Source organism: Pygoscelis adeliae, unplaced genomic scaffold (genome assembly GCF_000699105.1).
Source record: "Pygoscelis adeliae isolate BGI_AS28 unplaced genomic scaffold, ASM69910v1 Scaffold67, whole genome shotgun sequence".
NCBI lineage: Eukaryota > Metazoa > Chordata > Aves > Sphenisciformes > Spheniscidae > Pygoscelis > Pygoscelis adeliae.
Window position 1 is genome coordinate 2,901,053 of NW_008825271.1, and position 15,847 is coordinate 2,916,899.

Consider the following 15,847-nt stretch of genomic DNA (forward strand, 5'->3'; position numbering starts at 1 on the left):
AAGTGTGCTGGTGAAAGTCTGCAGGGCTGACTCAGGCCCCGTACACTTAACTTCCAATGCCTAAATTAATTCTCTGTATTCTTCCTCCATACTGATATTCAGACACTGAAGCATGTCATTTCTTTTTTTCATTCTTCAGCATACCTAAGGATTTTTTGCCTGTTCCAAGGCTTATGTTTATTTTTCTGTACAGAACAGCGCTATTTATTGACTTTCATAGGTTGTTAATTGAAGGTTTGGTTCTCAGCCTCAGCATAGTTGGGTTTTTTTTAAGTAACAAAGGCTGTCTAAGCCAACAGTAGTGCTGTGCCTCCTGTTCTACTAACTGCTAACCTAGTAAAGATAGGAATAATATAACATATATAGGCTACCCAGTTTCTCCAGCTGTATGCTTGATTGGTTGCAGAGAAACATCCAAAGTTGGAGGCAACTTTCTAGCCAGTGCAATTGAATGCAGACACATCAACAAGAAATTCAATACAGAGAGGGCTGAGTGAGTTGTTTGATGCTGCTCACATCCCTCTAATCCATGTGAGCTGCTTACTCAGTGAACAGCCAGCTTGAGGCTGTCGGGTATTGGAGCCTGACTGTGCTTCGGAGGTGTGGGACATGCAGGCCCTAGAGCTCGGACAGCCCATCTGTATGCCCCGTATCAGGCTTGGGGATGTTTGCATTGAACCCAGAAAGGAATAAAAAGGTCTTCCTCCTTCTTCCTCCCTATTCATCTGCCCCCAACATAGGAAATAGGCTTGGTTATCAGGAGGAAGAGGCTACCTCCAGATTCTTAGAGTTCATCCCTGCCAGTCCCGCTCCCGGCAATACTTACAGCTCTTCGGCCCCTTGAAAACCAACACCCTCTCCTGCTCTGGAGGGAGGGTGTGAAAGCTTTAGAAAGCTTACTCTAGTGAAAGTCAACCTTAGACTTTCAAGGTTGACTTTCAATTGTCTTCTCAAAACAAAAGACGATTCATTTTAAAATTTCCTCCCTGTCTCAAGCTGTATTCCTTTTCCTCCTATTCCTATTGTAGAAAGGGAGACTGTACAAAGCTCACTAGGGCTTACACTGTTGATGTTGATTTTTATATGGCAGCTGTTCAGATGCTCTGGTGATTAGCAGCAGTAAAAAGCCTTGAGGCAGATAGGCATGACATCAGAATCAGTTAAAGCTTCACCTCATAAGAGCTTTATAATCTAAAGTTAGACAAAAGGTCTAACGGAAGGACAGTCATAGGATGTGGGTCAGACAGTGCTGAATACAAAGAAAGATGATGATCAGGTTGGTTCTGTTGAGTATTTTGTTTGTTTGTTTTCTAACCCTGCTGTAACAAAACATTGAAGAAATAAAACCCAGCTTCCTCACAACTAGTAATTAGTTGGACAGACATTTGCTTTCCCACACTAGCTACTGTCTGTTAGGTCTTCCCTTCTCCTGCACTGTCAGTACTACTGAGATTTTCAGCTTAGCTTGGATCTGAAAGAAAAACAGAAATGAACATTCACAGTTTGCAACACACTCAAACTGAGGAGGGAGTGTGACATGCAGCTAGGAGTGGAGTTAGGGACAGAGCAATGTAAGCAAGGTTTGGGGTGGGTGTCACAGCACTATTCTGTCTTCTGTAGTCCACACAGCCCTGGCACCTTCATCCCTTCTCAGCTCTGTGGTAACTTCTCCCCAGCAAGGTTGCTGGGAGGAGGGGTGGAGGGGAAGGTTAGGGGGTTAAAAAGTTGAAGAACTGCTGATTTGGACAGGAAATTGGGAGTAACAGCAAAGCTGGAAAGTCAGCTTTTGTGAAATCTGTAGTTTAACCTACCCTGGGAAAGTCTCCTTTCATTGCAGTATCCAGTCGCTGCAGCTCCTTTCTCTTTTCCTGGGTCATAAACACTGCCTCTGAGGTCCCAGCGACAAGAATAAGGGTGGGAGACTTCATGTTGTGCCTTATAATGGTAGACTGATTACAAGCACAGACTGCTGCCTCTACAGGTCATTTTGTGCTGTGGACATACGATACCTAAGTTGGTCATTTAAATCACCTGTCTCATACAGCCACATTACAAGACACCCCACAGCTTGGATGCTGCTTCATCTGGCACCTGGGTCAGGAGATGCAATAACATACGTGAGCACTTGCATTACCAGTTTCAGGGCTCATGCTGCTAACCTGTCATCCTCATGAAATTCCCTTCATGTCCCCTCTGACTAACAGCGATCGCAGGCACGTGCATTATAGAGTAGCTGCTGCAGGCTTCATGGATCTTGCTTCTTTTTCCTTTTCAGGTTACCAAAAATGAACGACAGGTGATGAAGCCATTGTATGACAGGTATCGCTTGGTCAAGCAGATCCTCTCCAGAGCCAACACCATCCCTATCATTGTGAGTAGAGCGTTCTTTTGGGGGCTATTTCTTCAGTTTCCAGCTGAGGAAACAGGAATCACCACACTTTTGCATACAACACAGTCACTAAGGCCAAGTCCCAATCTCCCTTATCACTCAAAGACCAAGCAAATAAGTGAATCAATGACAAAGGTATACTGAAGTTGGGCAAAGCTGGTCAAGGGACCCTAGTGCCCACCCATGAGCCATGGGGCACATCTCACCTTGTGTTGTTTCTCCTCTTTCCATTGGGCTGCTGCTGTTATTTCATCATCTTGTGTTTGGCTACAGCCTCACTTCCCTTTCCTTATGAATCCACTCTGAGCCGTAGGTCTTCCATGCTGCCTGGTTACACAGGATTGTATGTCAGGAACACAGACTTGTGTGGGTCCCACAGGAGATACCGGTCTCCTTGACTGAGAGAAAGAGCCAACAGTCTCCTAACGCTTCATTTGTAATAAAGAGATCTGCAAGTGGTAGATATTCCCTCATTCGAGATGGTGCTTTGGCAAGGAGGCACTGCCACCAGCAAGGAATCCAATGCACCCCTCTAGGGGGCAAATGCACTATCTCTGATTTTAGACAACTCATGTAGGCCACTTTTTAAAAATTACTTGATCTAAAAAATACACACAGAATACTTTTAGTCTGTCTATGGAAAGATATTTGTTTTACGATGGTTCCTGCTTGCTCTGTCTGTCATGTATGATCCTTTACTTTTTTTGCTGTTCCCAAGCAGCGCTCGTGTCCTGGCTGCTTTTCATAGACCGCCAGTGAAGTGAATGGACTGGCACACCATTACTCAGTGCAGTCACACTGAGAAGTGGGGCTTTTTTCTGCAAATAGTGGGAGGTGGTCCTGCATTTAAAACAAAAAGCTGTTCCTCCTTGAATATGCAAAGTACTCCCCAAAATGTGTGCTGTGAAGACGGTGCTGGCAGTCAGAAGGAAGAAACCATGTAGCTGTGCATGGGCAGTTTAATGGAAAGCTCTCAAAAGTGAGCTCAGGTCCTGTTTAGACACAAAACTGAAATTGCACAGTGGCTAGCAGAGGAGAGACAAGACTGGCTTTCCCCAGCCCCTCTAGTGAGAACAGCGAGAGGCTCGTGCAGAGGCAGGATGCATTTGAAAATCCATCTCTACATCATTAGGCACTTCGTGGGAAATCAGGCTCCTGGAAGGCAAACCTGGAGAGTCTAGCTGGGCTTACACTGCCGCTCTGGAGAGCCAGTCAAATGAATGTGTGTGTGTCTGGGCCTCGGGCTGGGGATTATTTTCTTGCAGCCTTTACTTTGTACTTGCTGCCCAGCTAGTATTCCAGCATCCAAGCTTTTTTTTTCTTAAAAGTGTTTGGTAGTGATGTTCTTTGCTAAGCAACATCCTAGAGAAAACAGCCCAAGGTTCAGGGGGTTTGCTGGGCATGTTTTTCTTCTTTAAGAAATAGATTTCTCCTGATGGTCCAGCAATGAGCTGAGAGTGAATGTGTGGGTGAGAATGAGCTGAGAGCAGGTGGTGGAGGAGAAAGGGGTTCATAATGTAACGTACTTGTTAACACCTGTCACAGGGTTCCCCCTCCAGCAAGCGGAGAAGCCCTTTGCTGCAGCCAATTATCGAGGGCGAAACAGCTTCCTTCTTCAAGGAGATAAAGGTGAAGACCTCCAGCTGCTAACTAATTGCTCAGTTTGCATCAATTTTCCCCTTATACCAATGAACGAGAATGATTGATTGATAATTTTTTTCCATCAGTGTTGATTTTTTTGCAGTGTCCTCCTGAAAAATCAGTAGCTGCTTTAAGCCTCGCCCGTTCTGATCGAATTCTTCCCTTGTTGTAGATAAGACTACAGTATTTCCTTGGCTTTGCATTCTTTCCCATCCTTCTCCTTCCCCCTCCACCTGCACATAATATATTTTATTTTGCTTCTAAAAAAAAAACCACAGTTACCTTTGTACATTGCTTTTTTCCTTGCTTTCCTCCTTTCTTTTTAATGACACTAACTTGTTTTGCGGTAGTTTCTCTCACTCCAAAGCTCTGTGGCTTGCACACAGCACCGTGGCAGGAATGAGCTCTCACAAAACTAACACTCGCACGTGGAGCCAACCGGGGCACTTACGGGATCCATACCTACTCCCATTCACGTGCTTATTTTATCCAGGGCTCTTTGTCACCACTTTGTGAATGGTATTTCTAACCAAGTCACATGAGGATGGAAGTAAGAACGACTCTGTTCTGCTAGTTAACGCTTGGTCAGATTTGGATGGCAGGATTGTTGTGTTTCTTTCTCGTGCTGCTATGGGGTAGTAATTCTTGGTGGTGAAGACAGGTACGATATTGGGCCTTCTTCCCCTGAGAAGAAGGGAAGTCCAACGGTTGACCAGGACACGCAGCGTGGAGCTGGGCCCTGGCTTGCTTTCATTACCCTTGCAATGTTACAGGGTAAAAAAGTGCTTCAGCACACTTGGGTCATTTATCCATTATCCAGTCAGAGTTTGGTTAATGGTGTAAATACTGCAGACCTAGACATCCAAGATTATTTGATTATTAGGCAATTACAGTAGATCGTATATTAATGGCCTATTCAAGGCACATATTCATTAAAACCAGATTGCAGACTGGAGATGTTAATCTGCTGTTTGGAGTCTGGTTAATCATCACTGAGTTCTCAGTATTTTCTAGCTAACCGCTGGATCAAATCTGCAATAGTGGTCTGGTGGGGGGTATTTTTGGTTTTGTTTTTTTCTTTCAGTGTGTCCTCTCTTTTTCACCTATGCTTGCAGCCAGAGTCAAAACTTACAGCTATCAGTTATGGTGATCTCTGATGACCAGCATGGCTGGTGCTGCGCCGGGGCAGCATCGCACCAGCTCAGCAGGGTCCTGCAGGGAATACAAATCTTGAGAGGTTTCTGACTGAAGGTCAGGGTGACAGCCTTAAGCCTGTTAACACTTACATGCCTATTAACACTTAAATGGGGCCCTGTGAAATTTCTGTGGCAGCTTTGCACTAAACTACGCTCAGAACTAAAGAGAGGAAATTGCCAAAAGGCCCCAAAACTTATCCCCTTCATAGGTCCACTGTGGGCAGAGCACTACCTATATTGACGAGCCCCTGACACTGTCAGGTTTTTTGATTTTGTGGGGTTGGGGGAGGGGGGGTTAAGCATTTGGGAGAGTTGGATAAAAGCTTGAAAGGTGGTTTGAGGTGAAGCTTTACCAAACATTTGGTAAATATCTTGAATATTGTCTGTGTTGAAAAAATCATCAGGAAGCTTGCTTGCTGGAGTGCTGATGATGGGGTGCTCTGGAGATTTAATATTTGTAACTCTGGAAAATTTAAATGCCTCACGACTGCCTAAAGATCCAAGCAGGTACAAGCCAAATGGATCTAGTCAATGAAGTTCATTATAGTTCAAGGTGTAAATGCCAGTGCAGGTTTAAAATAAGATTCCCATGTGACACTTGTTTAAAGCAAAGGCCTTAGATGGCCATTTCCATTTGAATTCTTGGTAAGAATCCTTTTAATTTGTTCCTTTGTTTTAAACAGCAAAATGCTTTAAGAGGTCTTGTGACAGCCAGATGCAGTGTTTTGGCACTGAGGTCTAAACAAGTGAAACTTCTACACTTTCTTTTCCTCCCATGGGCTTCCTTTGGCAGGAGGCTCGCTCCTGAGCTCTGGGCCGGAGTAGTCCTTGCTGGCTTGGGCAGCGCGCTGGTGCCCTGGAGTGAGGCAAGTGAGACAGGCTCATGGGCGTCTATGGGGAAGAGACTGCTGCCAGATTTACAGATTCAAGTTACGCCTTGCACCTGTCCTCAGGACCAGTTTGTCACACTGCTTATGAAAATCATCCCTTTCATTTCTCTCCAGAAGGGGAATCCAGAAGCAACTCGCTCTCCCTGGAAAGGGCACGGGAGCTCCTCCTTTGGGGCCAGAAAGATTCCCCTAAAATAAAGCGTACCATTTTTACTGCTTAGATTGACTTACCAAATCCTCCTCCATGCCGCAGCAGGATCGGCGTTCTCCTGCTTCAGTCCTGGTTGCCCTTACCCGGCAGGGCAGGGCAGGACAGCATGCTTGGAGACTGGTAAATGGCAGCGAACGATGGTCTTCCTTCCCCAGCCCAGCCTGAAGTTGTTTGCAGGGTTTAAGGACAATACATGACTGCTGTTTTATGCCTTCTGTTTAAGCTATATAATTTATGTCTGGAGAAATGGTCTTACCTAATCATAAGCTAAATATTGCTTTAAATTTCACAAGTTCCCTGCAGATTTTCCTGAGATGTTTTCAAACTTCTCTGTATCTTTTATTATTATTATTATTATTGTTGTTGTTATTATTATTACTCAAAACTTCTCTCCAGCTAATCTTTTTTTCATCCTCAAGCCTCCATCTTGGTTGTAATTCTCAGCCTGTGGCTTTGCATTGCATTTTCATGGCCTAGAGGTTTAACATAAAAAGAAAACTCTGGGCAAACTCTGTTTTCATGTAAACGTATGCATTTATAAATCATTGACTTTGAGGATTTAATGGGACTATGCCAGGTCCTAGTGTTACTTTCCCCCCTTTTGCTTGAAATGTGGGAGCAATCTTTTAGGAATAATTGAACTACTCACAAGGAATTGCATGAAAAAAAGTAAGGAAAATAGCTTCTTTTGATCCCAGTGCAACAATATATTTTTGCATACACTTGAAGGACTTTAGTGATATTAGCCCTCAAAAGCTTTTAAGGATATGCATATGCTTAGATCCTTTCTGGCTAGAGTTACATGGTTGTAAGATGAATATATATACACATACATACATATTTAAGAGACTTACTGCCCATGCTGGCATTTATTACCTTCCTCTAATGCTCATGCCTCATTCCTTATATTAAGGTTGAAAACTGCCTTCTAAAGATGTCTCTGTAAGTAAGAGAAAACTGGGCCCTGTTCCTTGAAAACCCAAATGATTTCTGGACAGTGTCGCAGGACAAGCCCTACATTTGAGAACGCTATGAATTAGCAAGTACCAAGTGCAGCAGAGACTTCCAAATCCTGTGCCTATAAATTTTGCAAAAAAATTGAACACAACCAATTAATCCATGTATTTTGGGGAAGTTGTGCTCGGCAGAGTGTTTCCACTCTAATTTTTAGTCTATTCCAGCTGAATGGTACAGAGCTCATGTCAGGAACACGTTAGCAACAGCAGTCCTTGTACAGTCAGTCATATCCCACATTTGGGCTATTGAAAGACTGATCTGAGCTCATTGGTATCACTGTACGAGCATTTGAGGTCTTCAATTCAGCCATTAGAGAGAGCTGTTGAGCTGCATCTATTGAGAGAATATTTTGCATTTTAACCTGGCAATCTGTATGCTGCCGGGTGTATTTGGAGGGAAACATAGAGGATGGCAGGTATGCTTTATACAGCGTGCATAATGGCTGTAAGTGGTTTTATTTACATCAGAATACATAAATTAAACAAAGCAACGGGTTGCTAAGAACCCCAGGTATTTTTTCCACTCAGTTTTGTTGCCTTGGGTCTCATTAACCAATCTGAGTTGGTGGTTGCAGTTTCTCTGACATGCTTTGGGTATAGGGTGTCGTACTGGTGGTCTTCTGGTGTCCTGTATTGCATAGCAATTAAAGCACTTGCTCTGCCTATCCACTTTTCATATCTGTTCCCCAGTGCATGTGGTGAAAGGAGGTACCTGTGTCTGAGAAGGGAAGCAGTAACCTATTCTGTTATGGGGGTGCTCTGTCCCTCTCTGTAGGAGGAAGAGGAGGGGTCCGAGGAGGACAGCAATGTGAAGCCGGATTTCACAATTACCATGAAAACAGATTTCAATGTGCGTAGCTTCTTGGATCAACTAGAAGATGATGCTGACGGCTTTGTTTCCCCAGTGGATGATAAGATGCCATCTAGGAGCAATCAGGATATGGGGCTTTCAAATCTCCATGAAGCATCCATGTATGTTGAATTCACAGGCAACTTCAAAAAGTTATTTCTTGCTAAGGTAGCATTTGATTTGTCAGAAAAGCATCTAGATTTTTTTTTTCCCCCCATTTATGATCTGAGTCAGAGGTTTTTGCGCTTTATTTTTAAATGCAATAGACCCTCATATGAAAGGGCTTGGGAAGAAACTACCTTGTCCCAATACTGATATTTGACTTCTACATCTTTGGATTCTAGCACTAAATAGTAGCTCCACTTCACCAGCGGCAAGCCTTTATCATGAAAACAACCCTGTACTCTACAAGGTTTTTCAGGTTTTGGAGAGGTCAAGTTGAACTAGCTTTGCTAGTTTCAAGCACCTAGGTCTGATGCAAACACACGCGGGTCGTAGCCTTAAGTCGTGACCTTTGAATCTTGATCCTATAAAAGTCACCAAAACCAGACACATCTTCAGCAAGTAAGTTTCATAGAAGTTAGTGGTGAATTGTGAAATGCACACCTGACCTCCTTACAGGCTTCAGCTTAAGTGTATGATTGTTTTGCTGAACTAACCTCAGAGAGCTTTTTGTTGCAAGTGACATCAGGCTGCCAGAGCTGCTTGCAGGAGCAGCTCCATTGCTTGGCATACGTGCTACCATACGTTTGTAGGTTTACTGTATGTTTCCTGTTATAATTGTGTACGTATGTATAATCTTGTTTATATTTAAACCAAACAGCCCTGAACTCTTAGAGCAGCTCCAAGAAGTCAGGGAAGAGAAAAAGCGAATCAGAAAAAAATTGAGAGACTTTGAAGATAATTTTTTCCGACAAAATGGAAGGTAATAATTTCTCAGCTGTCTCTCTGTCCTTCAGCTACTTCTGATCTGTTTGGCATCTACAAAGACCTCTAAATATGGAAAGTTACCTGAATTCACTATTACATACTTCTTCATCATCATCAGTGTTTTACCCACATTCATTACAGTTGCCCACTAAAATGAATTTACTTCTCCCCCCTCAAAAGAACTTCGGGGACCACAGCCTCTTTGAAAACTTTGTCTTAGGACAAGCAGTGGGAAGCAGAAGTACAGATTGATTGTGAAAAGCCAGCTGCCTTTAGCGCAGCTGACAGGAATGATGGAAGAGTTTCTCAGTGATAGAATAATTGGGTTTTTTCCTGATGAGGTATGTTTAGATTTCTGTCCTATTCTTGCTTGTCTGTGAGGTATTCAGACACTAGTTTAACAAGTGTTTCTGCTTTAGTGTAGCTGGGTTTATCGTTTTCAGAGAATGTCCCTCATTAATGAGCTGATAGAATGTTTTAATATATTTATACTCCTAAATTATCTTGTTAGTTTCTTGCCACCAGCCATCATCCTGAGAGGTTCTTGTAAAATCACTGAAAACTTAAAAGTTTCATGTAAGCTAAGAGAAATCTGATCAGATATCATCTTCCTTTTCACAAGTGTGCTTGTTCATGTAAGTGATGTGGTTCCAAGCCAGGAGAAGCTGTATCTTATTTTGCTATGCTAGCAGGCTGACATTCAGATGGCTCCTGAAATGCGTTTCAGCTGTTGTGTAGAGGCTGGCAATTTCAGAGAAGTAGGACATGCTTCAAATAAGGTTTTGCGTTTGGAACCATGGGATTGTGTTCAGCCTCAATATGCAAGTGTCCCACACTTTGCTGGAGCAGTTTGTTTGCCCCTCTTTTTTTTTTTATTTTTTTTTCTTTCTTCTTTTCCCTCTCAAAGGATAAAAGTTTTGGGTTTGTTCCCTGATGGGAAGTGGAGGAGAGGAGCTGCTTTGTAGGTCTTGTTGGGGGATGGAGGGAGGCTGCTGAGGGAAGACGTCCTGTTACAGAAATCCTCACGATCTGCTTTCACTCCCACTAGGAATGTGCAGAAAGAAGACCGCACTCCTATGGCTGAAGAATACAATGAATACAAGCAGATTAAGGCCAAGCTGAGGCTGCTGGAGGTCCTGATCAGTAAAAGAGATATTAGCTCCAAGATCATGTAAAGGAGGAGATTGTTTTTGCCAGTAAACAAAATGGAGGAGGGAGCACCAAATGGACAAACGCATGAAGTGGATGCAGCGGGAGCCTGGCTGGGGAGAGCTGAGGAGCTCCCTGGGAACTGAAGGGCCATTCCCAGAGGCGGGAGGGAGGAAAGGTGGCTTTCCATCACACTACACTTGCTGTTGCCCACTCTTTCTCCAGGCCTGATGCCCAAAATGGAGTTTGCCAGTGTAGGAGACATGACGCTGCGCTCAGTGATTTCACTGAAGGGATCTTTCTATTTTGATTTGCTTACAGATCCTGTAATATTTAGAATATCAAAGCCAGCCATGCTATTCTCTTTTTTCCCAGGATATCATAGCAAGAGGCAAAGTAGGATGAATAGTGATTAAATCATCAAATAGCTTCTACTTTAGTTTAACAGACAAGTGCCCTGACTGATCTCATGCGAAGGCACAGGTCAGACAGCGCCAAGACTGTTCTCACATAGCTACAGTAAAGATTGGCTCAGACTTTTGACCAGACTGTTTGGAGTCCAGCATCTTCTGTTGCTCTAAATAAATGCTGTAAGTATCTCCCGGTCATCGCTCAGAGCTGGTGTGAGTTACAGTTCTGCCTAGGCTTGAGTTGGGTTTTCTTCCCACTTCTTTCGTGGCCAATTTGACTGAAGTAGAAGAAGGTTACTTTCATCTGTTTGGGATAGCAAAGCAAACGAGCCGTGCAGCAAGGTTCTTGCCGGCTTGTTCCACTCGGAAGGTGATACTGTAACATTATGACCATGTTTAGGCAACTGGGAGGAAAAGAGGTTTCAAAAGCTTTAAGTCAGAAACCCTTGGGATTTTGGTAGCTGATCGGTTAAAGGTCTGGTGTCAAGTATCTGGAAGATACCTGGAAGACCCACCCCATTAGTACATGTGCTTCATCATCTGATACAGACCTAAGAGTCCAAGCTGAACAGCCCATGTGGGTGTTATACATACTCGCTAGCCTAAATTTTGTTCTTTTATGTACACTGTCCATCAGACTATGTGGGCTGCAGCAATGACTGTGATGGTGGCAACAGAGGATGGTCTTTTCTTCCTGGTGTGTATTGGTGGCATACCAGCGCAGAGGACACTGCAGGGAACTGAAAGCCTAGAGCCACGCTCTGCCTATAGAAAGGGCCTGTGTCTCAGGTGCAGGTTTTGACAATTCAATGTTTTCAAATTCGTTTATGACTTTCCAAAAAGAAAGTCCTGGGACACCTAATTCGGGTGCTCGTGTCGGACAGTTGCTGCCTGAAGGAGTGAAAGGCAGCGAGTTCAGAAACGCACCGAGTAGCTGAGGGCTCACAGTTCTGCAGTCCCGGGCCATCTGGGCTCGCTTTCCCACTCCAGAGGCTTGTGCGCACCAACTCGCTCTGCCAGGGAGAGCGTTTCTGTAGCGCCGCCTTCTGCGTTGATGCCCCAGGGAGTTAATGTGCAGAGGCGAAGTGGCCGAGATCAAATGCAGTGCCAGTCGTCGTAGCCAGGCCTCAGGCAAGTCACGCCAGAGGCGGCAAGAAGAGGACCCCCAGAACAGCTTCTCCCCCTTCCTTCTTTAGATGAGCAAGTGGGCTCACAAATAGATATATTTGGGTTGTGATACTTAGACTTACCCTCTTCCACTTGCTGTGTGTGCTATGTTAATTCTTGCCAAAACTGATGCTGAGGGTGTTTTGGTCTCTTCAGGATCCCATAAACACTTCAAAAGGCAACCTTCTCCCAGTGGGTTTGGACATGCCCATTACCAGTCGGGGTGTGTTAAGGCAGTGATGTACGTTAGTTAGTGAAAGCACTTAGGAGGGGTACTCCCAGGTTGGTTTGGTTTTTTTTTAACTGATTGCAGAATTGTCCTTTCTATATAAAATCGGTGAAGACTGAATTTCGTATTTCCAAAGAGTCCAGAGGACTTGTGTGCTGACCCAGGGCTTGGCTTTTCAGAAATGCTGAGTTTCCACCACTTGCCCTCCCCCCCCATGTGGGGCTCTGCCTCTGCAAAGCTGATCCTTTGAGTGTGTTAACTGGGCTGACAAATGGGCCCAAAACCTGCTTTTGAAGATGTTTGACTGGAAGGGAAGCCTGACCAGGGTAAACCGCTGTCTGAACGCAGGGCAGCCCAGGGAAACAGAGCTGTGCCTTTGTCCCTTCAGCCTGCTCTTACGGGCTTTTCCTCTCAGAGTCCACAGTCAGCTCTCCCTAGTTATTTTAGATACAGCAGCTGAGCCAAGCTGGCTGCGGTGTCACTCTACTAGTACTACTAGTAGAAGTGTGGGATGGGAAAGGATGTTGGGTTATGAAAAAGTCCTTAGCGCTGGCTCGGTTTGATACTGTTCAGGCCCAGTTCAGCAAAGCAAAAGCACGCTGTGCCTCAAGCTGGTCTGCATTTGGGATTTTGCTGAATTACGACGGACTAAAGCCTGGGCGCTTCGCTGAATCTGGGCCTGGGCATCTTTACATGGGCAAGAGAAGCAGTTTCTGCCCTTTCTTCATAGTCGTACATTTTTCCAGTGGGCCAAGGCTTCCCAGGAGTATGTTTTCTCTGCTTATTTTTTAAAAGCCTGTTTGCACTGTGTACTGATAAATTACCTGTTTTGCTGGGTTTTGCCCCTGACAAATCTTGATAAATGATATGTAGGGAACAGTCCGTTTTATTTTTAAACTGATGAGATTGTAGCATTTTCTGATGCTTAGTTACCGCTGTTTACATGGTATATTGCTAGAATTTCAGATAGTTTATATGAAATGTAAGTACAATTATGCACTTTAGAGAGTTTATTTTTTTGAACTTGGAAAGCTAACAGTAACAAAACCTGTTAACTGAGATTGTACATTAAAAGAAAAAAAACAACACCTAGCCATCTCTCTTTTTAAACTGTTCAAGTCTTTCCCCGTGGCACAAAAAACTCAAACAAACCATCATCCGCCTAGGTGCAAAGGGAACGACTGCTAGGAAAGACCATCGTAGAGAAGAAGTGAATTTTAAAATTCCGGTCCTGGAAAGACACGTACAAATGCTCAGTTTTCTGTCCTGGGTTTGCAGATGCTGTGACTCCCCTCTCCCAGGCCTGCACAGGAGGAGGGCTCCAAGACCTGAGCACTAAAATGTTGTCTTTGTATCTCCCACAGATGATTTGACTTCCCACTAACCACAGATAGCCAGAAATTACGTTTGCCCCACCACACTCCTCTAAGTCAGTCCAAGCGACATCTGTGTGTTTTGTTTGATGATTTGTCTACGCCAACGTCAATGCCTGTTGACTGGAGAACATTAAATACAAGACTGTGGTGTTAAAAGGTGTGAAGTACTGTACAAAAATCTACTTTATGTGATATAAATAAGCTGTTAGTATAAGACAACCTGTTTCCATGTCACTAGAACAAACTGTCTGCTGTAGGATGGCAGTACGGTCGGTTGGGCTTCCCATCCACTGGGGCCATTTCAGACACGCATGTCTCTGTGTTACCACATTGCGCTATCGGTTTATTTAAACGATGACGATGAACGGGTTGTGGACAAAATGAGATTGCAAGAGTTAAAGATAGAGGAAAAACTTGTCATTCTTACAAGTTGCATTTGGTTTTATTCTGTTTACTCCTGAGTAAACAGTCAAATAATGGATGTTTATGTTAAAGGCAGTGAAATTAAAGCATCTTATCTTTTAATCATTCTGCTAAGACATCAGTTGTTATTCCTGGTATGGGCAAGTTTCAGAGGGTAAGTGCTGCCAGACGTCCTCCAGCCTGAGGTGCTTCCCGAGTCCTCTTTGGAGATGTTTGCAAATTGGTGATTCACCGGCGCTTGAAACGAGCTGTCGAGGCGAGAGCCAGGCTGTAGCCTGCGACTGTCCCCGCGGCCCTCGGAGGCGAAGCTCACCCTGTTGGTGGGGCCGTGCCAGCCGCTGGCCCAGTGCTGGGGTTGAAGTGCTGGCTGGTCAGCAGGGCCGTGCCGGGGCTGCGCTGTGGCCCTTGCTGGCTGGCGGCAACTGCGCAGAGGCACAGCTGCCAGAGGCTGGGCACCCACCATGGGTTTTGTCATGCGTGAGAGCAGCTGGTGCTTGGTGTACATACAGGTTGCGGGGTCGTACTTCAGCTTGTTCTTCAACTTACTTCGGCTTCACTATTTCTGTTTCCCACCTCTTGGGGAAGGGATCCAAGGACTTCTGGCTGTTGGGGAAGGAATTGGGGTCCAGGCTTGTTTCTCTAAGCCAAGACATAGGAGGGGAATTTGCTTGTTCAGGTGCAGATGGGGAAGTTAATGTTGCATTTGAAAACTGTAACAAGCGATGCATTCATTGACCCTCGAGCGTGGGATAACTCGGTGGAAATGGTGACTCACTTCCTTCCTATGGCTGGATGCTGTCATATTCCTGACGGGCAAAAAGACCCTACCCCACTGGGTGCACTTACAAAGTGCCTTCTGGTTTGGCAGAGGACGCCAATTCCAGCAACATCCCCTGCATGTGTTTGTTACAAAAAAAGTGCTGTTAGCACCAGGAGCGTCAGCAGAACCAGAGTGAAACCTGGGCCGTGCCCCTGTTGCGTGCCTCGGGGACTGGGCCGATGCCATGATTGCGCACGGGGAAGTGACGTTCATTTGCCCTTGGGAAACAGTCCAGTGGTTCTCGCGCGGACCATGCCGGAGCCTTTCCCTGTAGCTGCTGGAGTTCACAGCCTCCAGCAGGAGGACAACCCTTGGTATGAGATGTACTTGGTACGTGTGCCAGGGCTCAGCTCTTCCAAACCCTTCACCGTGCATTTTGTGATACTCGTATGACTGCAAAATTTACGTGTACGGAGAGAAACCTAAACCCCTCTCTCACTCCTCTGAGGAGTAGCTGCTTTTCTTATTTGCTGCCCCTGTGGTCCCTTAGGAGGGGGTGAGCTCTATTAATGCTAAATGCGATGACGTTCTGGTAAACAGGGTCTGGAGGGTTTCAGGGGCAGAGGAGAGCTGTTTCTCTAGGGGATTTCCCTTGCAAACTTATAATCAATGCATAAAACGACTGTTTTCCAGCCATAAAATCGTAAATTGAGAGTGCAACTACTGAAAAAGCTTGGGAGCTTATTCTCTGTAAGTGCAGTGGGTGAAATCCTGGCCCTACTGAAAGCAAGTAAGTGTTGCTGTTGGTTTTGCAATGGTGCTCAACTGCACCTCAGCTTTTTTTTTTTAAAATAAAAGAAAGGGGTAATGAAGTCAGCCCAGCCTCCGCTGGCTGTGAGAAACTCCTCTTCCTTGCCACTTCAAAAAAAAAAAAAAAAAAAAAGGGGATGGAAATTGTCACAGACTGTGTCAAAAACAAACGTTGCACTGCTTCAATAACTGGGAAAGTACAACGTGACCCACAGTGGGTAGAAGGGGAATAAGCGGGGCAGGGTGTGCCCGGTGTATCATAATAGCTTAATTAATTTTGCTCACGTTCATAGCCTGCGATGGCTACATCAGCCAGAGAAAACCAGCAGAGATGTGCAGTGAGAGCGAGCCAGGGTGACGGCTAAGCAGTATTTCCTGGTCGCCTCCTGTTTCTCCTCCG

The 15,847-nt window shown here is 44.9% G+C and overlaps 1 protein-coding gene across 1 annotated transcript in view; it reads left to right on the plus strand.

Moving 5' to 3' along the window:
- Positions 1-13,666, plus strand: part of FAM13A (family with sequence similarity 13, member A) — a 129,197-nt gene extending 115,531 nt beyond the window's left edge. The window contains exons 16-20 of the mRNA XM_009329823.1: positions 2,276-2,371; positions 3,935-4,018; positions 8,119-8,315; positions 9,017-9,118; positions 10,172-13,666. Coding sequence (XP_009328098.1) covers positions 2,276-2,371; positions 3,935-4,018; positions 8,119-8,315; positions 9,017-9,118; positions 10,172-10,298 — 606 coding nt within the window. The 3' untranslated portion in view covers positions 10,299-13,666. The remainder of the gene's footprint in view (positions 1-2,275; positions 2,372-3,934; positions 4,019-8,118; positions 8,316-9,016; positions 9,119-10,171) is intronic.
- Positions 13,667-15,847: the final 2,181 nt, after the last annotated feature.